Below are 27,231 nucleotides of genomic sequence, written 5' to 3' on the forward strand. Positions count from 1 at the left end.
ATTTGATAAATAGTAAATTTCTTATAACTAGCATATGCAAGAAATATTCTAATAGATTTCATTCTTGCAACTGGAACAAGAGTTTCATTGAAATCAATACCTTCTTGTTGACATAACTCTTACATAAAAATCTAGCTTTGTTCCTTACAACATTTCCATCTTTATTCAATTTATTGTGAAATACCCATTTCCCACCTATGACATTCTTGTCATCAAGTCTAGGAACAAGTTCCCATGTTTTATTTTTCTCAATCTGGTTTATCTCATCTTGCATAGCATTCAACCAACAAGGATCTATCAATGCTTCAATCACATTTTTGTTTCAAAATTTGATATTAAGCAAAAATGTTCAGCAATACGAGCATGCTCATCATTTTTGGCTTTTCTTCTAGTTAAGATTCCTCTCTCATTATCTCCAATGACCCGAGACTTGAGATGCCTTTTTGCAATGATTCTAGAAAGGGTTTTAGTCATTTTCACACCAGTATTAGTCACTTTAGGAGTTGAACAATTTTCTTGTTTAGTTGAATCAATTGTTTCTAAATTGCATCATCTGATTTTTTATAATTGGATATGTTTTCCATTCTTAGAAAATGAACTTTTTAATTTTTGTTGTTTAACAAAGAGCTTTCATCAAACACCATATTTATAGCTTCTATGATTTTACTCAGCCTTTTATTATAGCATTTGATAGCTTTACTATGTGTAGAGTATCCTTAGAAGATGCCCTCATTAGATCTTGAATTAAAACTTTCTAAAGGATCATTATCTGTTTTAATAAAACATTTACAGGCAAAAGTTTTCAAATTCTTGACATTTTTTTGTTTTACTATTCCATAACTCGTAAGGAGTATAAGTAGTCCTTTCTCTTATTTGAGCCCTATTTAAAATATATATTGTTATATGAACAACTTCTTTCCAGAACTAATCGGGTAGTTTAGCTTCATTCAACATAGTTCTAGCCATTTCTTTAATGGTTATATTTTTCCTTTCCACAATGCCAATTTGTTGTGGTGTATTGGCAATTGAATGTTGCCTTTTGATCCCATGTTTTCACAACAATTGATGAATTCTTGAGAGGTGAATTCTCCACCTCTATTTGACCTTAAAAATTTCAACCTAAGATCAATTTCTCTTTCCACCATTTTCTTGAATATTTTGAAGTGTTCAAAGGCTTTAGATTTGTGTTTCAAAAAAGTTACCCAAACCATTCTTGAATAATCATCTACGAATAACATGAAATATTTTTCACCATTAAAGGATGAAGTTTTAGTTGGACCACATAGATCAGTGTGCACAAGTTCTAGTGGTCTATTGGATAAGTATTCCTTAGTTTTGAAAGAAGTTCTTGTTTGTTTTCCTTTTGCACATTCTTCACATGCATTAGTTGGTTTATTGATTATAGGTAGTCCTCTAACCTTTTTGTTTTTGCTGATTCTAGCAAGATTATCAAAGTTTAGATGTCCCAATCTTTTATGCCACAACTAGTTTTCCTCAACTTGACTTACAAGACAAGTATTAATTAATGATGACTCTTGAACTATAGAATCAATCAAATTATAAAGATTTCCATGTGTCCTTAAACCACTAGCAACGATTTTATTCTTTTCATTTTTTATTGAACATCCTTTAGCATTAAAATAAATTTTGTATCCATTGTCAAAAATTTGACTTACACTTCGAAGGTTATGTTCTAAACCTTTTACATAATACACATCATGAATGGGTGTATCTTTATTAAGTAGTACTGAGCCACGACCTGTGATGTAGGCACCTGAATTATCTCCAAAACAAACAAACTCTCCATCAAAATCTTCTAGGGTTTTAAACTTGCTTTTATATCTAGTCATATAACGTGAACAACCGTTGTCCAAAACCCATGTGTGGGTTTATGAGAAAATAATATTGTTTCAACAATTAAAGATTTTTTCATATTCTTGACAATAGGTTTCCATACCAATCTAGACTTTAAATTCAGTTTGCATTGACTAGCAAAGTGCCCATAATGAAAGAACTTAAAACATCTAATTATTTTCTTAAGTCCAAAATTGTTTCTACTATTTCACACTAATATGCCTTATGACCAAAAAGATTACAATTGAAACAATAACCTTTGAAATAGTGTTTTAAAGACTTTACCTTTTCAAATGTTTTTACACTTGAATTAGATTGTTCAAGTTGCTTTTGTAATAAAACCAGTTCCATTTATTTTTCATCAAGTAATAATCTTTGATTTTCAATAAGTTGATTAGCTTTTTCTAGTTCAACCTACAACATTTTTTTTTTTGTTTCATGATTTGAGATTAATTTCTTTAATCTTTTTAGATCTTGTAAAGAGTGAAGAAGTTCTTCTTTAAGATCAACTTCTTCATCAGAATCAGATGAAGATTCTAATTGCCTAGATTCTAATTTAGGAACATTTATTATTTTATCCATAAACAGTCTTTCTCCTTCCTCATCCAGATCATGTGACTCTCCATTTGAGTCTTCTTTTGGCAAGAGACTCTTCTTTTTAAAATTCTTGAATCTTTTATTTTGATTCCAAGGTTTCTTTTTGAAAACTTTTCAATTTTTTCATCATTATCATCTTGATCAACATAGGGACACTTTGTAGCAAAATGTCCTAGTTGACCACAGCTGAAGCATATTGGTTTTCCTTGGTATTTATTTTTCATTTTTCTAACCAATAATGCTTCTAAGGCATCTATTAAATCTGAATCAATCTCATCTTGTTTGTCAACCTTAAAGGTTGTCTCTTTTGAGGAAGAACTAGCTTGATTGTTGATTCTCATTTCATAGGCAATTAAGGTTCCTTGCAACTAATGTAGGGTCATTTTAGAGAAAATCTTCTTCTCTTTCAAAGTGCAAATTTTTGTTTCACATTCAGGTAAAACAAACCTTATGACTTTTGAAACTATGCCATGTTCTTCAACCTGTTCTCCTAAACCTCTTATTACATTAATCATTTCATCAACTCTCAAGAACTAAGCTGCTACATTTTCATTTCATTCAATTTTAGGTTATCAAACTATGCTTTTGGAGTTAACAATTTTGACTCTTTGAGTTTCACATCTCCTTGATAGATAGATAGTTTCTAACTTAACCCATATGTCATTTGCAGATTGACAATATACAACTTTAGCATATACGTCTTTAGTAAGACCACATAAAAGGGCATATCTTGCCTTTTTATCCAATTCATATGTAAGCTTATCATTTGGATCAATAGGTACCATTTTTGGAACAATATATTTTGAAATAACTACATCCCACATTCTGACATCTAAAGGATGTATGAAAGCTTCCATCATGACCTTCCAAAAGAAATAATTGTTGCCATCAAATAATGGGGCTCTGTTAAGGGAGGCACCTTCAAAATGTGTCATTCTTTTCTTTTACTTCCAAACTATCTATGGATAATCCCTATAGACAGACCTAGGAAGGGACCCTAGCTCTCATACCACTTGCTAGAAGTATATGCAGTTCTAAGAACTCCATAATTTAATTCAACTTTGAGCCTTTTAAATTGAATTGAAATGCATAGATAACATTTTCTCACAATAGAATTCTATAATTATAAAATTTAACATGCAAGATGTCAGAGAAAATGAATACAACTGACAAAAGAAAGAGGCACAAGATTTGTGTTGAGTGGAAACCCTCAAAAGCCTTTCAGTTTCATCATAGGGAGAAAAAAACACTCTTTTTTAACCTACCATCTTTATTGAGTAACAAATCTAAGTTACAATGACAACTACAACTACTAGGGCAAACAACCCTTTTCTTTTCTCATTTTCAATGTTCAGTCATCAATTGAATACATATATACGTGCATGTTTCAAACTACATGCACCTATACATGTAGAAAATTCAATAGATTTTTTTTCTCAATTGCTATCAAGTATTCTTCACATATAACAATATGATTGTATGTCTTTTCTTCACATCTTTTACACACCTTCATATAGTTTTATACATGAAGATACTATAAAATATTTACATTTACTGGTTTAGTAAAAAATAGTTGCATTTGAGCAACAGAAAATAAGTTCTTCAATAATTTGAGATAGTTACAATTGTCTTGCAATCCTCATGAACATGATTACACAAAATAACAAATCCCACTTTTGAGAACAAGCAACAAGTACATTATTTTTTCAAGGTATTCAAAAATGCTATTATTTAACTTCTCCTTTTTCACCGTTGAATGCATATTCCATAACAGAGAGGAAAAAGAAACTTGTTTAAACCAAGTTATTTGCATATTAACCAATTTTAGTTCTTCAAAAAACAAATCAATAGATAAACATCAATTGTGTTATAATTGTCCACAAGAAATTGAAATTGCACAAATAATGAAAATATTAATATTCAAACTATCACCTCATAAGAATATAAATTTCTCATCTATTTTTATGTCTTTAGAACAAACTAGAGATCCCACTTATTTACATTTACTGATGATGAAAAAAGAAATACCAGATTCAGGTGACAAAGAAGCCTTTGTTTCAAAATTACTGGAAGAAATCGAATATACCTATTAACCTAAATGAATAATACTTTTACCGTTTTATGGAAATATCTTTCATGAGACAACATGTAGCCAAACTTTGTGGCATTCTAAAACTTGAGTGCAATCAACACATTTGCCATTACTCCTCACCATAAACAAAAGTGAAATATGTATTCATGCTAGTGTACAAAAAAAGAAGATGAAAGTTTCCTATTTTTTTAAATTAAAGCACAAGTCTTCACCATTTCATACAAATAACTATTAAATGCCTTTGTCAAATAGCCCAATAGTGACTTCAAAAGAATCAGAAGATCAAGTTGTCAAACATATTTAGAACCCACAAAAAGTCATCAGAAGAAGGCCTAAAAAATAACACAAAGAATCATGGTGGCGTATGCCCAGCTAGGGTTAACAAAATAAGAACGATGTATTTTTCTTTTCTTTTCATCGAACACACAATGATTTCCTCAATCAAAATAAACTTATTTTGTATTCCGCCATACAATATCGTCAAGTGTCACTATCAAGGCCAAATAAATAGGCATGATGAGTTACACTGACTAAACTAAAGTATTAATCAAGGATAAGCAATAAGGGTCCATCTCGTTGCAAGCTTAGGAATTGAGAATAGGAATGCATATTGAGAATAGGAATGACCTATTTCAAGAACAACTATTGTTTGGAATGGACATAAGCTCATTCTAAATGCATTGCGTTCATGTACTGCAATCACAACATTCCACTCTGCCAAATTCATTTATTTATTCAAGCAGTTCAGATTCCATGTAACTGATGTATACACATTATTACCTACTATAAGATCCGTCAATAATGCCCTTATGTTTTGATTAATGTTTATTTGTTGTTCCAAAAATGCATAGTTTATGAACTACATAGCCAGCATGGCTAGTCTTCTACCACTATAAAGGTCCCTCTCGTAAAGCAAGAAAGGCCATGTAGAAACATCAGATGAAATATAGCAAGAACGGAAATCTTCGCACCTGCCAAAACTCTTTTATGAAAGTGGCAAGATAAATGGGAATAGGAGTGCTCAAATTTCTTTAATGCCATTGAACACATTCAAAATTCAAAGAGGGAGCTATTCAAATTCAAATATTAACGGTGATTGTGATTCACATTGAACGCTTGTCAGGCAAAAGAAATAGGGTAAAGCAAAGCGAAAAATTGAAAATGCAAATGTCATGAATGGGTTATGTCATGTCATAGGCTATGAGTGGCCTTGACAGCCAAAGCATCAAAGCTTTGAGTGTGTTGATTAAGCTCGGGCGTGGTACTTCCATATTTTAGAAGAACATTGGAGCTCAAATTTGCAATTTGTTAATGTTTTGCAGTTGCGTGAGAGATCATTCTCATATGCGGTGATCTGCTTGAAGTTTTCTCAGAAATATACTACGATAATATTGTCTTTCTCTGGACCCTGTCATAGCATTTCCTTTGTTCTCCATTGGTATTTTTATCATATTGTACAACTTTCATTCTTTACTCTTATTGTCTCCTGATGATCGTGTGTATCACACATGGTGTCATGTGTGCTAACATGGCACTGTGTGTGTCAAATGTTTGACCAACAGTTTTCACAGACATTCTCATCATTTATGGAGCTCGTCGACTCCATTTATGGTGGCATCAGTTCATTTTAATGTTGTCATGTATTGTTACCAATAATGCCTAGCCCGTTGGATTTTCCCTTGGCATCTCTTCGGTCTTGATGCACTGTCTCTATTCATTGTTGTGATAAACCTCTTGTATGGATCGTATTCATTCAATATGTTGGTTTACAGTGATTGTACCTTACAACTTTGAAGATATAGGGGTCTAATTTATCATCTGTTATTCAATTTTCCATTAGTGTTGAGTTTTGTGCTTTATAACACTTAGTGTAGAAGTGTTGAGTATTGTTGGGTGTATATGTGAAGCTCAACAGTCTTTCATTTATTATTGTTTTCTTCTAATTGTTTGTCTCTTCATTTCTCTTGAGTCTCTCTCTCTCCCTATATATATATGGAGGTTCATTATTTCATATTGTATTCAAAGAGCTGAAGCTACAGCTGTGATGTAAAGTCCAAACTTTAATATTAGTAAGATATCTTCCCTGCTATGTGGACATAGCCACAATTTGTGGTGAACCACAATAAAATCGTGTGCTTGTGTTTTTCCTCTTTATTGTTGTTTTGTTCTTTCTTAGTTTGCACTTTCAGCGAACTTCACAAGTATCATATACATTTTTGCATTACAGTAATGTTTGGATCTGGGTAATGATCATTGAGCCGATTCTGTGAATTTTGATAAGAGTTTTGATAAAATAAAGACACGCTAATTGAAAACTTTAATCATAAGCAAGAACTGTTGTATTGATTTGAGAACTGAATAAAGGATCTATTTTCGAGTGTAGTTAAGTTTTCTCCTCGAGTTAAAGGGTTTTCCAAGATAATATGGTATCTCTTATCATTGTATTTCTGCACATTGTATTATTGTATTTTGGTTCAAAACTTTAACACAAACTCAATGAATGTTTGTAATTCTATGTAATGTTCCTTATATAAGAAGTAAAATGGTCTTCTCCTATGTTATCTCAACAAACTAGAGATCCTTATTGCCCTTCAGTTAGCACATTTAAGTGCTTGTGAGAGGCATTTTGGTGGTAAATCTTTGGTTCAAATGTTTCTTTGTATGGATCACTATTGACAATCCATAGAAAAATATCTTGTTGCCTTTTTCACAAAATACCATCAGTGTCAACAACACAACAATTTGTTTCATGCTTGTGTCCATGAACTTAAAGCACAAGCAGTTGCTTGGTCATTTTCTTTATGGGGTTTAGATCTTATTATGGATTGATGATATATCTCAATCCATGACTGCTGAAGTACTTTGCAAATTTATCTAGATAATATCATTTCTCAATTTCGTTGACTTTCCACTTTAGTTTTTAAGAATGGAGCATCATTTAAGAACAAAGATGTGCCCTCAAAAAAAATCACATTCAACATCATTCCTCCACTCTTTAGTATCCTCAATCAAAAGTCAAGTTGGTACTTCTAAAAGGATAATTGAGAAAATCTTTCATAAAACTAATAAATAAACAAGTTGAGGAATGGCATACTTAATTTTCTTACACTTTATGGGCATGTCGAACTTATACATACAACCATGGGCGCTACTTAAAACCTTGTTTACGGTGCCAATGTGATTGTGCCTTCAAAGTTTGAGCTTCCTTCATTAGTGATAATATAATATTGGAGAAATTAAAAATGAAAAAATGAAAAAATTTCAAGCATTGCATTTATATTGTGTGCCTACTTATTAGGTAGACTTAAAAAAGGAAGCCAAAATGGTTGTTAGTGAAACAATATAAATGAACAAACAAAAATGAAATTTCAAAAGTTAAACTTTCAGTAAGTGCAGACGAATTTGTAAAATTGACTATTGGTCTAAAATATTGTCATGTAGCCTACTCAGGTCATTTATTCTAGTAAATATTAATCAACCAATGAAAATACTCCTATTATATATCTATCACAATTCTCTATAAATACTATCATGAAGCCTACTCAAGTTCTTCATCCTAACAAATATCAAACTAATGATAATACTCCTATAATATATCTAACACAATTCTCTATAGGTAACACCCATGATCCATGAACAAGGAGAAGATTTGTAAAACCCCAAGCCAACACATTAATCAGATCTGATTGGTAACCTTCCACAAACACTTATTTACTTGAATAATACTATCATCCATAGCATTCACTTGGAGCTTAGATAATTCATTACAATTATTATTTAGGCGTCAACCATATCAATTACATTTCAAACAATATATGATGATTTAACTCTTCATCTTCATGGACTAATGAATAGAAAATAACATGTGTCATTCTTGGTCTCTCTTATAAAAGCAATGCTTGTAGTACATTCAAATATTTCAACAATATCATGAACTAAAACAAAAAATGCATACAAATAATAATGCCAATTTAAATTAGTTCAAATTTGGGTTTTGAATGAGAGCATCCTTTACAAATCACTAGGTTTTGCATTTTGGGCTTTCACACTCAAACAAAACTACCCAAAATAGAGTTCAAAAGGAATTTGATTAAGTGTAGATGAAGTATAGAATGAAAACATTTGTTCTTTACATCCTCCATTCTAGGCTTCCCACACTCAAATGTACCCAAAATAGATTTCAGAAAGAACTTGATGAAGTGCAGATGATGTACAGGATGAAAGTATTTGTTTTTATATCCTCCACAGATATAATAGGTTGTCTATCATGTATATGTTGCAAGCATGAATGTTGATGATATTCCTATGGGGGAGTCTTGTAGATATGTTACTATGATAGTATGTTACATTCATCACTGAGTTTGTTAGTGATGTCAAGATAGTAGTTTTCTGTAGTATCTGACAAAAGAACAGTGGAAAGATCAAGTTGGTATGGAAAATTACTTGAGTATTCTAGCTATTTGAGATTATGAGAGATACTTTTGAATATCTGATATATGCAGTAAAAAATTTGGAAGAAGAAATGATAAGTCTGGAAGAAGTTATGTAAGTTTTGGTGATGTTTGTTCTAAAATAGAGTTTACAAAGGCATGTTCTGGTAAACTTGTTATATCTCTTAACAGAATTGTTATTCTGAGAATTGAGGTTGAGGACATGTTGATGATGACGTGACTAAGTTTGCTAGTCATAATATTGTGTGTATGGAAAGTTATTCAAGTTGCAAGGCAGAAGATTTATATTATCGCTAAGTGTAATGTGTTCTTAATGTGGTCCTATAATAATTGAAAAGGTCTAACAACCAACTTAGGGAATTGTTTTGAGGACTTGGTATAAAGGAATGACACTTTCCTTTATTAGAAATGAGAATGAAAAAGTAACTTTGTAAGCAGTACAAGTGTGGAATGCAAAGTTGAGCAAAGTAGAGCGAAAGTGAAAGAAAATTCATTGTCGAGGTTTTGTTGAGTGATCCAAGGTTTGATATTTGGATCCGAGGTTCATAATCTAGTCTACAAGGTCTAACAGTGATTGGTTTGGTTGACAAAATGAAGGAAAGAAGAACATAACAGCAAATTGCATGTTTGAGCAGTGAGCTTTTCTTGTAGTTGAAATTGCATGTTTGGGCAGTGGGCTCTTCTTGCATACATTATACAACTCCTAACAGGGTTGGAATCTCCTAACAGGGATTCAAAGTCTCCTAATAGGGACTCTATATACTAAATGTTGTAATAGACTCCTAACAGGGTCCATTCTTTTAACAAGGAATATTTACATTAGTACATCATCTTGTGAGCATCATTCCCACCAACGTTTTCCCTCTGATCAAGGGTTTCCCTAGTCAACATATTTAGTGTAATTGTCTATGTGCATTTTATTATGCTTGATGTTTACTTTGGTTGAATGGTTAAGTTTGTTTAAAAATAATAATTATTTTAATTATTAGATAACTGATTCACCCCCCTTCTTAGTTATCTTGGTGGACTATTGTTTCTAACAATTGGTATTAGAGCATCAAATTCTTGAAGATAAAGTTTAACAACTTCGGTAGATCCATGGCAAGCATGTTCAAAAAAGGTAATCCGAAGTTCGATGGAACACATTATGACAGTTGGAAAGAAAAGATGAAGACACATCTATTGTGTATGGGTCTGGGATATTGGATCTTGACAAAATCAGCGAAGACAATCATTGTCGAAAAGAATTTGAAAACTTGTACAAAGGCAGAAAGAGATCTTTTCATGTGTGACATGAGAGCTAGAGAAGCAATATTGATTGCACTTCCTGAAATTGAATACAATTAGGAAAAATCACTTGCTACTTCACATTTGATTTGGAAAGCTTTGGAAACTAGTTTTGAAGGTGATGAACATTCTAAGAAGTTGAGATTACAAAGTTGGATTTGTGCATTTCAAAATGCTAAAATGATGGAAGATGAATCTGTAAGAACATAAATAGGCAGATATCAAAAATTAGTGCAGGTATTAAATCTCAAGGAGAAAACAAAGAAGATGGTGAGGTTATATAGAAAATATTGAAGACAACACCACCATTTATGTCAGTAGTTTAGATGATACAATTGTTGATATCTTGTACCAAAGATTTCACAAAGGAGACATCGCTTGGAAGACTTAAAGCAGTTGAGAATGAACTTAGACAGTTCGGAGAATTGACCATAATAGAGATAGCTTTTAGTTCCTTAAATATTTGACCTAATTTATTAAGGAGCACAAGTGCTAGAGGAGATTTTGCTAGCAGCAACAGATCTGAGGAGGATAGAAATATTGCAGGAGTAGCCCTTCTAGTAAGAAGAGAAAAAGGACATAAAAAAATCTTTAAATGTTGGACTTGTGATGAATATGGTCATTATGCATCTAAGTGTCCTAAAAGAGAGAAAAAGTATAAAGGAAATTACAGGCCTAGAAAAGATAGAGTGTTTGTATGCAAATGAAGATAATGATTCTGATGAACAATCATTAAGTGCTAGTGATGATGAACTTGAATTTGTGGCTATTAAAGAAGAAAGTCCAGAGAAAGTAGTCTTGGTGTCACAGGTTGAGAAGAAATCTAATTGGATAATTGACAATGGTTGTTCACATATATGACTGGTGATATGAACAAGTTTTTTGACTTCAAAAGTCAGGATGGAGGAATTGTCAGAGTTGGAAACAATGCAACATGCCAAGTTAAAGGTATTGGATCTATAACTCTTGATGGTGAAACTAACACTGAGGATGTATATTTTGTTGATGGCTTAAAGCACAATCTTTTGAGTGTTGGACTATTAGTAGACAAAGGTTATCAGTTGCAGTTCACAGATAAGACATGCATGATCAGAGATAAAGATGAGAAGGTAATTGGAACTAGATCTAGAGGTAATGTATTTCAATTAAATCCTACTGAAATGACATGTTTGGTTGCAAAGGTAGATGACGGTTATGGCATAAGATATTTTATCATATAAACTTTGACAATATTGTGAAGACTAGTAATATATTTACAGTTAGAGATTTGCCTAAGACTGTAAAGCCTACTAACACAATTTGCAAGGAATGTGTGTTTGGCAAAGCATAACAGAACTTATTTTCCCTTCAAGAAGTTTAGTACTATAACGAAGTTGTAGATTGTACACATAGATCTTAGCAATCCTATAAAGACTAAAGGATTCTATGGTGAAAGGTATTTTATGATTCTAGTTGATGACTTTTCTAGAATGATGTGAGTTGCATTTCTTAAAGAGAAATCTGAGGCATTTGATATGTTTAAGATATTCAAGAATAGAGTTGAGAATGAATCTGGTACAAAGATTAAATGTTTAAGATCGAATAGAGGACGAGAATTTACTTCAAATGAGTTTAAGATGTTTTGTGAAGAAAATGGAATCAAAAAACCGTTATCAGCTCCGAGAACCCCTAATCAGAATGGTATTGCAGAGTGAAGGAACAGGTTAGGTACATAAGTTGCAAGAGCTATGTTAGTTGAGAATGATGTATCCAAGAAATTTTGGAAAGAAGCTATGAATACAATAGTCTACACTATGAATAGAGTGCAAGTCAGGAAAGACACAAACAAGACCGTTTATGAACTGTGGTTTGGTCACTCACCTACAGTTAAGTATTTCAAAAATTTTGCGAGTAAGTGTTATATCAAAAGAGATGATGATATTGGTAAGTTTGATGCTAGAAGTGATGAAGGTATGTTTCTTGGTTTTTTTTTTGAAAAACAAGGCTTATAGATGTTATAATCAAAGAACTAAGACTATTATGGAAAATGTGAACTTGAGAATTGATGAGATATTCAGTATACAAGAGAGAATAGTAGATTAGAATTCAGATGATGATGTTGTTACTAAGCTAAGGAATGATGAAATATTTCTTGACACTAACAATGATTTGTAGAATGAAGGAGAGCCAAGCCGGGAACAAAGCTCGTAACCTTTGGTATAGCCAAGAGTTGAGATGGAAACTCCTACTTCAGGAAAGAATATGATAAAGAATCACTCATCTAAGCAGATCATCGGAAGTAAAGATAAAGGTGTGATGACAAGAAGTGGAGTCAATGAAGAACTATGTTTAATATCTCAAGTTGAACCTAAGAATGTAGATGAAGCATGCAAAGATGATTATTGGAAACAAGCTATGAAAGAGGAATTGGATTAGATAGGAAAGAATGAGACATGGGAATTGGTTCCCAAACTAGCAGACAAGAATGTGATAGGAACTAAATGTGTATTCAAAAACAAGATGAATGAACAAGGCGAAGTTGTAAGAAACAAAGCAATATTGGTATGTAAAGGTTACTCATGACAAGAAGGGATAGACTATGAAGAGACCTATGCTCCAATGGCTAGAAAAGAAGTAGTGAGATTATTCTTAGTCTATGCAGCACAAAATAAATTCAAAGTATATCAGATGCATGTCAAGTCAACAATTCTGAATGGCAAACTTGAAGAAGTGTACATTGAGCACCCTGAAGGATGTCATTTGACAGACGACAAGGACATAGTATGCAGACTGAAGAAAGCATTATATGGCTTGAAGCAAGCATTGAGAACCTGGTATGTGAGGTTGGATAAGCATTTGACAAAGCTTGGATATAGCAAAGGTATGGAAGGCAGTAGTCTATATCAGAAAGAAATTGATAATGGTTTGATGATTTTGGTAATATTTGTTGATGATAACATATTTGGAGGAAATGATGAAGAAAGTGAGAAGTTTGTTGAGGAGATGAAGAAAGAATTTGAAATGAGTATGATAGGAGAAATGAAATATTTTCTAGGATTGCAAATTGTACAAAATAAAGAAAGAATCTTTATTTCTCAAACTAAGTACTTGAAGGATTTACTGAAAAGGTTTGGTTTGGAAACGTGCAAAGCCGTTGGAACACTTATAGTAATAGGACACAAGTTGTCTACAAAAGATGAGACACCTACCTATTGAGCATAAAAAGTACAAATCTATGATTGGAGGATTCCAATATCTGACTCACACAAGGTTGGATATAGCAAATGCAATTGGAATTGTTGCAAGATTTCAGGTTGATCCCAAAGAAGCACATTATGCAGCAGTTAAAAAGGATATTTAGATATCTGAAGGGAACATCTAAGTTTAGATTATGGTATGACAGATCTAATGATTTCACTCTAAGTGCTTATATTGATATTGATTGGGTAGGCAATATGGATGACAAAAAGAGCACCAGTGGTGGAGTCTTCTTTCTTGGAGGAAGATTGGTTTCTTGACTAAGCAAGAAACAAGATTGCACACCACAAGGTACAGTGGAAGCAAAATATGTGGCAGCAGCAAACAATTGCAATCAAGTTGTTTGGATGAAGTAGATGTTGAAGGATATAAGGATTGAAATCAATGAACCTGTTGTCATACATTATGACAACACAAGCACGGTAAATATGTCTAAAAATCCAGTGTTGCATTCGAAGACTAAGAATATTTCAATTAAGTATCATGCGTTGAGAGAGAAAGTTGCAAATAAGGAAATTAGATTGGAGTATGTGAGCACTAAAGAGTAGATTGCAAATATATTCACTAAGCCTCTTCCCAAAGAGACTTTTGAGTATTTGCGAGGTATGCTTGGGGTTATGCCCCTTCTTACATCAGAATAAAAGATGCAAGAGTGCATTAGTCTAGTGTAACAGAGCACCATTGTTGTCTGGACAGAATGTTGATGCTTCCTATATGGGGGAATATTTGTGATGGACAGAGTCATCTAGGACTCTTGTTGAATGTTGTTTTTGAACAATGTCTTTTGACACTCGAGCTAAGTAAGAATCAGTTGTTGCAGATTTTGATGCAGTAAAATTGGTTGCTGAAACCTTTGACATTGATGTCAATGGAGGAGAAATATTTACATGAAAAACATAATGTTGGGGAGAAGAAGAACATGACAGTTGGACAAGTTCAACATGGAATGACAGTTTGACAGAAAGCACATCGAGGTACATCAATATGAGAGAATGATTGATGAAGAGGATTTGAAAAGATGATGAACAATGTTTTGTTGGTATTCTTGGAACTAGATGTTTTTCATCTATGTTGTCATCAATGCCAAAGGGGGAGATTGTTGCAAGCATGAATGCTAATGATATTCCTATGGGGGAGTATTGTAGATATGTTACTATGATAATATGTTACATTCATGGCTAAGTTTGTTATTGATGTCAACATAGCAATTTTTTGTGGTATCTAACAAAAGAACAACAGAAAGATCAAGTTGGTACATACAGCTCGTTGAGTATTCTAACAATCTGAGGTTATGAGAGATACTTCTGAATATCTGGTATATGCAATTAATGTCAGAAGAAGAAATGATAAGTCTAGAAGAAGTCATGTAAGCTTTGGTGATGTCTATTCTGAGATAGAGTTTACAAAGGCATGTTCTGGTAAACTTGTTATATCTCTTAGCAGAATTGTTATTCTAAGAATTGAAGTTGGGGACATGTAGAAGACATGGTGATAACAGGGCTAAGTTCGCTAGTCATAATATTGCGTATATGGAAAGTTATTCAAGTTGCAAGGCAGAAGATTTATGTTATCAGTAAGTGTAACGTGTACTTAATGTGGTCCTATAATAATTAATTGAGAAGATCTAACAACCGACTCAAGGAATTGTTTTGAGGACTCGATATAAAGGACACTTTCATTTATCAAAAATGAGAATGAAAAAGTACCTTTGTAAGCAGTACAAGTGCAAAATGCGAAGTTGAGCATAGTAGAGCAAAAGTGAAGGAAACTTCATTGCCAAGATTTTGCTGAGTGATCTGAGGTTTGTGACCTAGTCTACAAGGTCTGATAGTGATTGGATCGGTTGACAAAATGAAGGAAAGAAGAACATAACAGTAAATTGCATGTTTCGGCAGTGAGCTTTTCTGTAGTTGAAATTGCATGTTTGGGCAGTGGGTTCTTCTTGCATGTCTTATACTACAACTCCTAACAGGGTTGGAATCTCCTAACAGGGATTCAAGGTCTCCTAACAAGGACTCTATACGCTAAATGTTGTAATAGCCTTCTAACATGGTCCATCCTCTAACAAAGAATATTTATATTAGTACATCATCTTGTGGGCATCATTCCCACCAGGGTTGTTCCTCCGACCAAGGGTTTCCCTAATCAACATATCTGGTGTAATTGTCTATGTACATTTTATTATGGTTGTTGTTTACTTTGGTTGAATGGTTAAGTTTGTTTAAAGAAGATGAATGGTTAAGTGCCTCATTGCAAGTTCTATGTCGATTCATGTACATTGGCTCTGTGTTGATAGGTGGGCGGGCCTACTAAGCCTTTTTATAGTTGCTTCTATTATTTCTTAGCATGTGCAGCCATTATCATGTCTAGAAAGAGTTTGTAATATATCACGTTAGTAGTTTTTTTGACCATCCATACTTAGATCTAATTTTCTAATGTACGTGTTTTGGTTGCCATAAGTAGGTCTTTGCAGTTTTCTACTTATATATGAGCACACTACCATCTAACAATAATATTCTATAGTATTATTTATATAGTCACATATAATGTTATTATCATGTATGATTTAAGTTTGCCATAACATAAACATGTGAAGCCTACCTTCTATTCACGGGTCTTCTAAATTGGTTTACAAAGCACAAATAGAACTATATACAGCCACTTATACATAACATAGAAGCCCCAATAATCATGAACAAGCTAAGAAATCAATCTCCATTCTTGGTGTTTCCATATTTTTCATTTCGGATTCGCACACTTTAAACAACAGACCAACTCCATTGTTATTGTATAAAAAAATTGAATTCAACAAACTGAAACTCAAGATAGCAAAAAACTCTAAAATAAAATAAGACAAAGTAGTTTTAAAAGATGGAGTAGGATGCCCAAGGGGAAACTATTGGATTGAGAGTTTCAAATACATACCTTGAATTAGGCCACGCATGAAAGATCCAATTAAAGAAGCAGAGTTATACTGTACCATTCTAATACGATCAAGGATAAAGTACTATCACATCATTAACAAACATATAATTCTCTTCCAAATTGAATGGAAGGGATCAATCACACAGACATTACAGAGAAATTTATGCGTAATGTTCGATTCTTCTGGCATGCTTATTCGAGATGTTTTTCCCCTTTCGCATCCAAAAGCTACAAACATCAAAATTTTCTCTTCTACCAACTTTGTAATCACAGTTTCTACCATTCTCTTCGACTAGTTTTGTTTATCATTTCTTAAATATATAAGCTATTAATTTATTCCAAATGGACATTACAACACAGTGAAAGCAGAATAATGTCTTCGAATAGATATGACTGCAAAAATGATAAAAGAATTAAATCAGTTAGAACATTGAAAGGAATCTCAGTAGTAGTCCCTTGATCGTTACACCCTTTTGAACACTTAAAAGTGGCTCAGATCCTACTGGCAAATTTGCTCCACTGCTGATACAATTTGGGGTGGCTGCACAACTGTCCATTCCTCTAGTGTGCCTGCATATGGGGTGGGCACATCCTGTGATGATAAGCACATAATGGGTGCATCCAAATAGTCCCAGAAGTTCTCAATAATTGCAGCTCTGAGACTGGCTCCTATGCCACCTGTCCGCATGCACTCCTCAACAATAAGCACCTTGTGCGTCTTTTTTATTGAATTCCCAATTGTGTACAGATCAAAAGGCTTCAAAGAACGGATGTCAATTATTTCAGGATCATAACCCTTATTCACTAATGTCTTTGCAGCTTGCATAACATGATACCTCATCCTAGAGTAAGTAAGAATGGTTACATCTGTGCCTGGTCGAACCATTTCTGCTTCTTCTAGACAACATATGTATTCTTCATCTGGAATCTTCTCTTTCAAGTTGTAGAGAAGAACATGCTCATACAAGATAACTGGGTTCTCACTTCTAATTGCTGCTTTCATTAATCCCTTGGCATTGTATGGTGTTGAGCAAGCAACCATTTGTAGCCCAGGAACAGATTGAAAGTAAGATTCTAAGCGCTGAGAATGTTCTGCACCTAGCTGCCTCCCTACACCCCCAGGGCCTCGTATAACTGCAGGAATAGTAAACTGCCCCCCTGAAGTATAATGAAGCATGCCACAGTTATTTGATATTTGATTGTAGGCCAATAGTAGGAAACCCATGTTCATTCCTTCAATTATAGGCCTTAGGCCTGTCATTGCAGCCCCAATGGCCATCCCTGTGAAGGAATTTTCTGCTATGGGTGTATCCAGCACTCTCAAATCACCATATTTTGTTGCCATTCCTTTGGTAACCTTGTATGAACCTCCATAATGACCAACATCTTCTCCAATAACACAAACTCGAGGGTCTCTCTCCATCTCCTCATCCAAACCTTCACGAAGAGCCTCAAACAAAAGTAGCTCATGCCTAATCAAGAACACATTTACTCATTAAAAATTAAAATCAGAACCACGTAAAAGAGTCAATTTACATACAATGTTCCAGGAACCTAATAACTGAGTAATATAATGATAGGATGTGTAAATGCTATTTTGTTTTTTTATGAATGTTACATATTTTCAATGTCTTATGCAGGTGTCAAAGCAAAAAGATAATACATTAAACAACGCAACCAACAATATAACATCTGGTTGGACTTGTCAAAAATAAAATTTAAGAGTTCGCACAGAATACAATGCTGCTTGACAGCTTGAAAAAAACCAGTACCAACTAAATGGTCCATTAATGACATTAGATTCTACAATTCATTATGTTAACTTTGCTCTTTCTGGACTTGATTGTACGAGGGTTTTTTCAATGCAAAAAAACTCACACAATCGAATCCACAAACAGCACAGTTAATTGGTCATATCATGAATTTATACCAAGTTAAATATACTACTGAAATGATTTCTATATTACATTACTCCTATATACATATGGTTGGAGTGGTTACTAAAACAAAAGGAGATAAATAGATATTACTGTCCACAGTGAACCATTCCAGATATTTCTCAAGTTCTATATGTAAGATAAAAACAGAAACAATTCCCACCGTTGCATAGACAGACACAATAACCAGACTACTAAAAATTAGAAAAATGGCTATGAAATGTTGCCTCACCAAAAACCACTCTCAAGCTACGCTTTGTAAGAGCATTCAGAAACAAGACTATGAAGGCATAAGATGGTAGCATCATTCATGATAGTGAAGGCAACCCATTCATGTGTTCTACGCTATTTCAGTATTGTGCTGACACTGTGGCAAAGATAGAGGTCATGGTCATAGGTCTTAAAATGTTACAGAACATAATATTAAAAAAGTTGATAGCTAGTCAAAGATAATTTTCATTCTCCATGATAACCATAAAGGTTTGAGACCAGAAGGTTCCAATGATGAATTTGTAGCATTCATTTATGAGGTGTTTAGTCCCAGAAAAGCATGTTGACCAAATTGTTTTCTAATTGTGTTAGCAGAAAAACTATGGTGACTGCATACTAGATAATAGTATGTTGAATCTTAAACACAGAGGTCTTTGGATTATTCAACATGAGTAAAACGTATAGTTGGGAGACGCCACAAGCAGGTACTCACCAGATTTTTATCTGGCAAATAACCAGTCAAAAAAATCTCAGGAATTTTTCACTGAGATTTTGGTAAATACTAACCAAGTTTTGGCAAAAAAATTTAAAAACTCAGTAGGTCTCTACCATTGACTCAACAAGCTCCCAAACAAACAAAAAGTTATTCACTTTTTAAAACAGTTTTATGAAGACAAATGTGCCAAACACTTCATTTCTTCTTGAACTTATAAAATTGTGAAAATCATGTGCAACATTTTGTGGTTTTAGAGGCCTTAATTTGGGTTTAGTGGCAAGGGCCCTGCCTCTAGGCTCCACCATGTATTTCAGCAAGGAATCTGCCAGCAGCATTGCCCCTCGACTGCATTGAGGAGTTGCCCCCAGGCCCCCACAAGAAAAGCTACGCATCAACCACATTGGGGGCATTACCCCCTAAAACCCCCATGGGGAGCATTGCTCCTCAAGCCCAAGGGGCATTGCCCTTGGACCAATATAAGGGACACTGTCTGTCATCCCCATTGGGATCTCCACTTGCACACCCCCATGAGTTATTGGGATCTCTTCTTATATGAGAAATATGATTACAATCAGGTGAGGTTACCAAGTTCTCTTGAAAGTTGAAACGGGTTGTGTACCCATTATGGAAGCACCCTGATGCAGACATCTGTGCAGGAGAACCTAGCTAGTGCCCTAGATGCCCTAGTTCCCCTATGAATAAATAAGGAGGTAGCCACAAGGAACTTGGGGTGTCCAGGGCACTCTTGAGGCATTCTTGGGCACTCTTGCACATACCTAGCAGTGTTCAACACCAAAAACTAAAAGACACTTTTTTGAATATGCAAAAAGGTATTAGTGTAAAAAACCCTATAACAACCCTAACAAACACTTTATCCCTACCATTTTGGCATTGGGGATTTATCAATGACAAAGTATCATACTATCAAATGTATTTATAATTCTGTATATTTTAGAAAAAATTGATACACACATGCATATATACCATACCCAAAAAAATGTCATACTCGCATACCTGTATCCAGTACCCATAACAGAACCGACAACTTAGCAATGAGGGGCCTCGGAAATGGAGACTCGAATCAATAACTATGACAATTATTTTTATCACTATCACAATAACAATGATCAATGATAAAGCATCACACTATCAGTATCAAATATTCCAATGTTGGTATTATTATTATAAACTACAACTCAGCCTTCAGCTTTTGCACAAGGTGAAAAACAAATCAGAGGTCATTAATTTGGTCAAGTCAGAGCTGTAAACACAGCCTTCACTGTCAAGTGAGAGCTACAACAGAGTGCAAGGATTGGAGCCTCAGCCCAAGTTTTCACTAGACTAGGAAAGAGGAAAATGTAATACGTTGAAATGTGCAATTTATGAATTATAATGATGACTTGCAAAGGCAATCGTTATAAATTCATAATAGCTGTCAGCTAACTATTGTATCAGGATTCCCATGATGATGCAGTGACACAGTCCACTCAATTTGTATTCAATAGAATCAAATTTAATAGAAAACATTTTTGCACTCATTTATGAATTCATTGAATATAATGTCATTGAATTTTGCAATGAAAAAAAAAGTTGTTTAAAAAAATTTAACAATTTATGTTGTCAAGTTCTTCACAAGTTTTTCCCAAGTCTTTACGGAGTCCCAAATTTTAGCTCTGCTGAGTTTCTGACTAGTCCAAGACTGCCAACTATGGTAAGGTGCTTGAAAGAAGTTGTCAATTAAGATGGCACAAAGGATTATTCAACAAAGCCTCAATGTGGTGGCAAGGTCATCTTTGATAATTTCACAATGCGATCCATACCCCATGTCTTAGTCAGAACAAATCATGTCTAATCTACATCAAAAGCCTCACTGAGATGCTTTCTTACAGCTCTATCTGTCCTCATTTTGCAGCAGGTTCATTACCACGAAGGATTAGGTAAAAAAATAGGATCATACAGAGCTGTGAATCCTTGAAGAATAAAATTAAAAATAAAATATAGGAGAGTTAATGGGCAAGCTTAGGCGAAGACATAGAAGACATAGGCAGAAAATTGCAGGAAGAATCAGTACAGAGAATGAGACTCAAAAGAAAAGTCAAATAGAAACTTGTAAAAGTTAGTTAGAATCCTAGATTCACAAAGTTTCGGGATGAAGGGGGGGCATGGTCCTAAATTTAAGGTCAGCAGCAGGGGATTGCAAGCAGATGACAGCCAAAAATATAATACTAAATATGGTATTTAAAAATTAGCAACATTTGGAAGAAGAAAATTGCGACTACATTATCCTTGAATTGTTGGCATTCTTTCAGTTACGCTGAGATACACAATAGTACCAACTAAAATTAAGTCATTGTTGGATTCATATGCAACTCATTTAGAGAAGCTTCTCTATAACCAGATGAAGTGGATAGGTTAGCCAGTGTTGTTTATTCCCGTACCATGAATCATGATCCTAAAGGTACCTTCCAAGTAGACCATATCAAGGTTAGAATGATGTTCTGAGAGCTGATAACAGCTTTCATTTTCTCGGCCTATTATGGATCTCTTTTTCAAGCTTGCTTCTATGGTTTTTATATATATTTAGCAAGCTTTTCCATGTCTTTCAATTAGGCAGCTTCTAAGAAGATCGATAAGTATGTGTGTTACTTTATGCTGCTTGAAATTAGTGCTGAATCGGAATCAGCTAGGGGTAAGGTATGCCAGTACAGCTGAAAAGTTTTGAGGGCTGGGTACATCCATTAAAAAAAACATTTAAAAATCGTACATATATATGATATATCCCTAAAATGTAATTAAGTTCAGAATACCACATATCATTCAGATGCTAAACAAAATGACCATAGATATTACAAAATTCACAATATAGATACTAATTCTATCCCAGTTTTTGAAACTTAAATATCATGACAGATATCCATTTTTCATTAATTAATCAATTTATTTGATAAATAGGTACCATGTATTGTTTTAGTTTTATTTAAATAAATAAAATTTATTTATTTAAAAAACTTACAATTTGAAATTCAGTTTTTTTTGTTTGTTTGATGGGCAAGAGACCAAAACCAAGATTAATTATTATTATTTGTTAAGCTCAAGTAGTCTTGAACCCAAGACCTCTCAGATAAGAGGCATACAATTTACCATTGTGTTGTAGGCTCTTGCTTTTGAAATCCAGATTTAAAAAAAAAAATTAAAATGATAAATTAAACAAAAGTTTCAAAAGCAGCAGTGAAAAAAAAATGAATTAAAAAGTTGTTAAGGTTTTTGGTTTTATAAAGCAGCGGCAGCGAACAAGTCTGAGAATGAAATCAGACAAAGAAGTGAAATTGAAAATGAACTCAACCTTCAAATCATGTTCTCATTCACTGTCTCTTTTCTTCTCGTGGCAGATATAAGTTGTAACATAAATAAAACAAAAAAAAGTCAAACAAGCAATACTTAGAAAATCATGTCTGCAGTTCAACATGCTTGGGATTCACTCTGGGATCACCGCATTGTCATTTGAGTTGGCCAGATTCACCATGTGAAAGTTGGGAACATTTCCAGTGGGAAAAATTTAAACCCTGGCCCAATTCTTGGTGATTCTAACCAGGATCCATTTCCAAGACATTTCATAACTGGACTAGACCTGTATATGTGTCAATTCATCAACTTAGCTTAAGGCCTGTGTAATCTGATCTTGGGTTAGCCCACAGATTAAAGATTTGGCAGGCTATCTAGTATTTTGATGTGTGCAGTGCGACAAAACTGCCATTTCAACTTAGTCTATGGGGCAATGGTGATTACTGCTATAGAAAGTGAAAGCTTAGTAGTTGAGAAGGACTCAAAGACTCTCAAATGCATGTTCATATAAGTTTTCCTTGGAGAGTGGAAATATTAAAATATAGAAGTACAAATTATTGTGTATCACCTTGATTGGAGCTTAGAAATATGACAAACAGACTGCATAATTTGAAAATGGAGACATCTAACAATGGCATTGCATCCATATGAACATGTCAAGATGTCAAGTGTTTATGATGTTCTTAAAATTGTAAGTACTTGAGAAATTTGAAATAAGTTATCAATCTAAATTAATATTAACACAATCAATTACATCACAGCCATAGAGCACCAAGCATCCTTCTGCCTGTTCCAATGTCTCTTGGTAGCAGCTACATCTGCACTAATTTAGATGTGTGATATTTGTTCTGTTTGTATAAGAAATTAGGTCTGTTATAAGCTAGGTTGCCTAACTAAGACACTTCGAGATAATTTCAAGCAATCCTAGTTTACGACTACTTTCAAATCCCCAAGGTCCAAACAAGAATGATGCCATAAGAGTCCACCAATAAACTCCTTATCTCTACTGAAAAAGCCTACCAATACAAGCTAGAGGGTAGTCATTTAAACAAAAGAACACGTGTAAAAATTACATCTTGATAGTTACAATGTTTAAATATTGACTTGAGCTCTCCGAGTACAAAATAGGCAGAGGATTTGGATTATCTTTAAGGCATTCAACTTTGGAAAAGTGTTTAAGGATCAAAGATTAATGGCCATCTGCACCAAGATGATCATTGACCTGTTATATAGATTTTGAATAAATATTTAAGCATTGTTATTCTGATAGGAGTATATAAACATAATGACTAATATAGCCATATAGTTGTCACTGGGGGAACAAGGAAATATCTTCTTTCCTATATCTTACTGTTGTGCATATTTGCATGTGTTGTACAGGTTGATTATAAAATAATTTCAATTTGCAATGTTAATTACAACATGTTGACTGTAAAATGTATGTTTTGTGTACGCCGTACGGTATGTGGTTAACAAAAAACCACTTCAAACATTCTTACAGAAGATAAAGGCATGCTGCAAAATTTAACATAGTAGCTGAATATATATTACATGTGTAGATCTAAGACTATTGGACCTATATGCATTGCATAAGCACCATAAGCACATGGGACCCATCATTAAAGAGACATTTGTTTTTTAGCTCTATGTATAAGGGTGCCAGTTAAAAAGGTACCAAAATCAAACATAAGCTTGTCAAACTATGACATATTAAACACATTTAAGTTTCAGTAAAGAGAGAATTATATCTTACCCACTCTTTGATGATACGGGACTTGCAGCAGATTCACCTTTTACCTGAAAAAAGAGATACAATCTTAGAAATTAACACATACATCTTTCAGTGTCAACTGCAGCAATTTTGAGAAAAATCAACTCCCATTCTGCAAAATTAATAATAGACTGTAAATGCTATTTTCACTTAGCTCCATAAATTGCTAGATCCTACAAAGTTGTATATCTTGTTATGCATTACATAAACCCTCACATGCATGATATGGATGGTAGGAACGCATCATAACAAATGTAAATAAGACATGTTGTCTACAAATGCTAGGCAATGACAATTAGACTTGCAAGATATTTTCCCGTCAAATTCTAGCAAAACTTAATCCTCAAAAACTATTAAAAGATTCCTCAACTTGAAGAGAGATCCTGGTGCCAGTCAGTTACCAGCACACACTGAATGCCCATAATATACAGCTGTAAGAAAATAAGCCATGATGACAGCATCTAAGGAGTACAAAAGCTTGAACCCAATGATAACATGGCTACAGGGCTTTTTTACTATCTCATCCACAGCTGAACTCGATACTATTGACTTTGAACATTAAAACCGGCATAATAAACAAAATGTAGTCACCTGATGGTGATGCTATTATTACCATTTCTAAGATATTATCAGCATTTCTAACGCAGCAATAATTATCCACATGAGTAAAATTTAATTTACCATTCTTCCATCTCAGGAGAAAACTTACCAACTAGACTGCCAAAAATTATAAACAAAGTGAAGGAATACGGTTCAGAGAGCTAACCGCAACAGCATTAGTGACCAACTTGGAAGCGCGATTCCCTACATTAGAAAATTGTGAAACTGATGCGTCTGATCTGACACTGATGAAACTTTTCTTTTGTTCTGCAATGTAATGAAGATGTAAACTTTTAAGTAGCCAAATTATTTCTTAAAGACATATTATAATAACAACAAAATATAAACTCTCGCCAAATTGGCCAGACCCATCTTAGACAACAATAGTAATCCAGTCACATATAGTTACCACTTTAAAAGCCCCCTAGTTACTACCAGTGTGGATGAAGTGCACATCGCATGCCCTCTGCAATTAGCATCGGGATGGAATGAACTGGTGAGCATTAACATTCTTTAGGCCAAAATGATCTAAGTTACATCTGTCAAAGTGTAACCACTTGTTCAGACGATATTCCTAAAATGCCCACTTCAAAACTTACATTTTCCAGGTTTCCTTGATTGTTGTGGTTTGCGATGTACTAGATTGTAATAGCAAGCATTTATATATCTGTATATCATTTGTTGTTTAAAACTTAAAATCCACTAATAGTTAGACTCGCTACGTTTCATTTTGACCCTCTGTTTTCTAAAAATGATTCTTATACAACGCATATATGCCATCACATCAAATAGGATGTACCAGTAATACATATGTAATCGAAGATCACTTTGATCATCCCCACTGTTGCAAACACAGCATTGAAATGCAGATCGAGAATGCCTCGGGTACTATTAAAATGTACTCTAACAAGACAATAATCGCTCACATGCGCCTTCCCATAAAAAGCATATTCGAGAATCTTCACTACAAAACTAAAACCAAAGTAATCGCTCAAATCTAAAATTGTAGCAGATGGGAATTTAGAAGACACATTCAAAACCAACACCAATGATTATGATTCAAATACACCCTTCCATAAAATGTGTATTTAAACATATCTACGCAAAACTACTGAAACTAGATCCAGATTTAGGGGAGCTTATAAAAATGGATTCGAAATTTGGACCTCGCAAATGATAACGACCAAATTTTGTACATTTATACTGGATCAGAAAGGGGGAAAAATGGTAAAAATGAAAGCTGCGGATCACCTGGCTGAAGGTTCGAGAGCCCAATAGTCAGCCTCTTCTGTGAAGAAGATGAAGAAAAGGGAGATACAAGACTTGAGAAACCTCCGAACCCTTGCACTAATGCTGAACTTGCCATTTCATATAAAATTGAAGCCTAGGCCTCAATATTATTGAAGTAAGTATTGCGCAAATGCTAAACTATTCGAGCAACCCAAAACTGCAAACTTACAAAAGGGTACTCAAACATACATGCATTGTGCGTGTTTAAATTACTATAGTGGCGGAGCATTCGGGCGGAGGAACAGAGGCTTCTCTTCCTCTTTCTCCACGGGGCGTTTGTTTTTTATTTTGGCATGAACATGCGTTCCGATACAATCAACACAAAGGTCCCTCATCGAATGTAACGAAGCGTTATATTTTCCTCAAATTTCTGCTGGCACTTGCTTTGAATAACTTGACACACGGGTGACTTTTTCCTGTATAATGTTTGGTTTTAATTTTTGGCCTGCTTTCTCATCAACCCCAACAAAGTCTTCACTAAATGGAAACTTGCACTCAATGCCACCACCATTGTTGAAAATAAATCCTTCTAGTGAAATGCATACATGTAGTTCTTAATTGATATCAGCACGCCTAAATCCTCATGGATTGGGGGAAGGGTGGATGAAAAATTACGGAGATTTCGAGTAGTATATGAAAATTTTGTTTTGGATAATGTAAAGTAGTAAAATATCGACATTATTCTTTTGCAAATAAGTTATAGGGACGATCAACACAAGAATTAGATCAACAACAAAAGAACAATATGAGTATAGGAGTTAAACATAATTTTAACCATCTAGGGTGAAACAAAAGCATCTATCCTAACACCACTATCAAAAATCAAAAATTACAAAAAAGAATAGAGTAGAACCTTTTCAGATAGAGATGACTAAATTATTATTGTTGTATAGCATGAAAATTAGAATATTAGTATAACCCATAATAAAATCGATCAAACAACTCCCTGGTTAAATATATAGATGGAAAAAAGTAAAGCTAAGTAATCCAACACATGGCCATGAACGTTGAAACAAGCCAAAATGTAGAAATTGGAGAGAGGGCGCAACCCTAATTATTTTTCCTTTTTCATTCACTAGTGAGCATCATCATCCTCCAATCTTTGATGAGAAACTCGAAGAGCTACTGACAGTCTTCAACAT

The 27,231-nt window shown here is 34.0% G+C and overlaps 1 protein-coding gene across 1 annotated transcript; it reads right to left on the reverse strand.

Annotated features, from left to right (window-relative positions):
• Window positions 1-16,473: 16,473 nt before the first annotated feature.
• On the reverse strand, window positions 16,474-26,417 carry LOC149557152 (pyruvate dehydrogenase E1 component subunit beta-like). The gene is made up of 4 exons (XM_089831865.1): window positions 26,051-26,417; window positions 24,966-25,066; window positions 24,182-24,225; window positions 16,474-17,915 (listed from the first exon to the last, which is right to left on the reverse strand). The coding sequence occupies exons 1-4, from the start codon at window positions 26,163-26,165 to the stop codon at window positions 16,943-16,945; spliced, it is 1,233 nt and encodes a 410-aa protein (XP_089687991.1). The 5' UTR covers window positions 26,166-26,417; the 3' UTR covers window positions 16,474-16,942.
• Between the last annotated feature and the right edge of the window lie 814 nt (window positions 26,418-27,231).

This window comes from Cupressus sempervirens, chromosome 5 (genome assembly GCF_028749045.1).
Source record: "Cupressus sempervirens isolate cs-2001-9-10 chromosome 5, ASM2874904v1, whole genome shotgun sequence".
NCBI classification, from domain to species: Eukaryota; Viridiplantae; Streptophyta; class Pinopsida; order Cupressales; family Cupressaceae; genus Cupressus; species Cupressus sempervirens.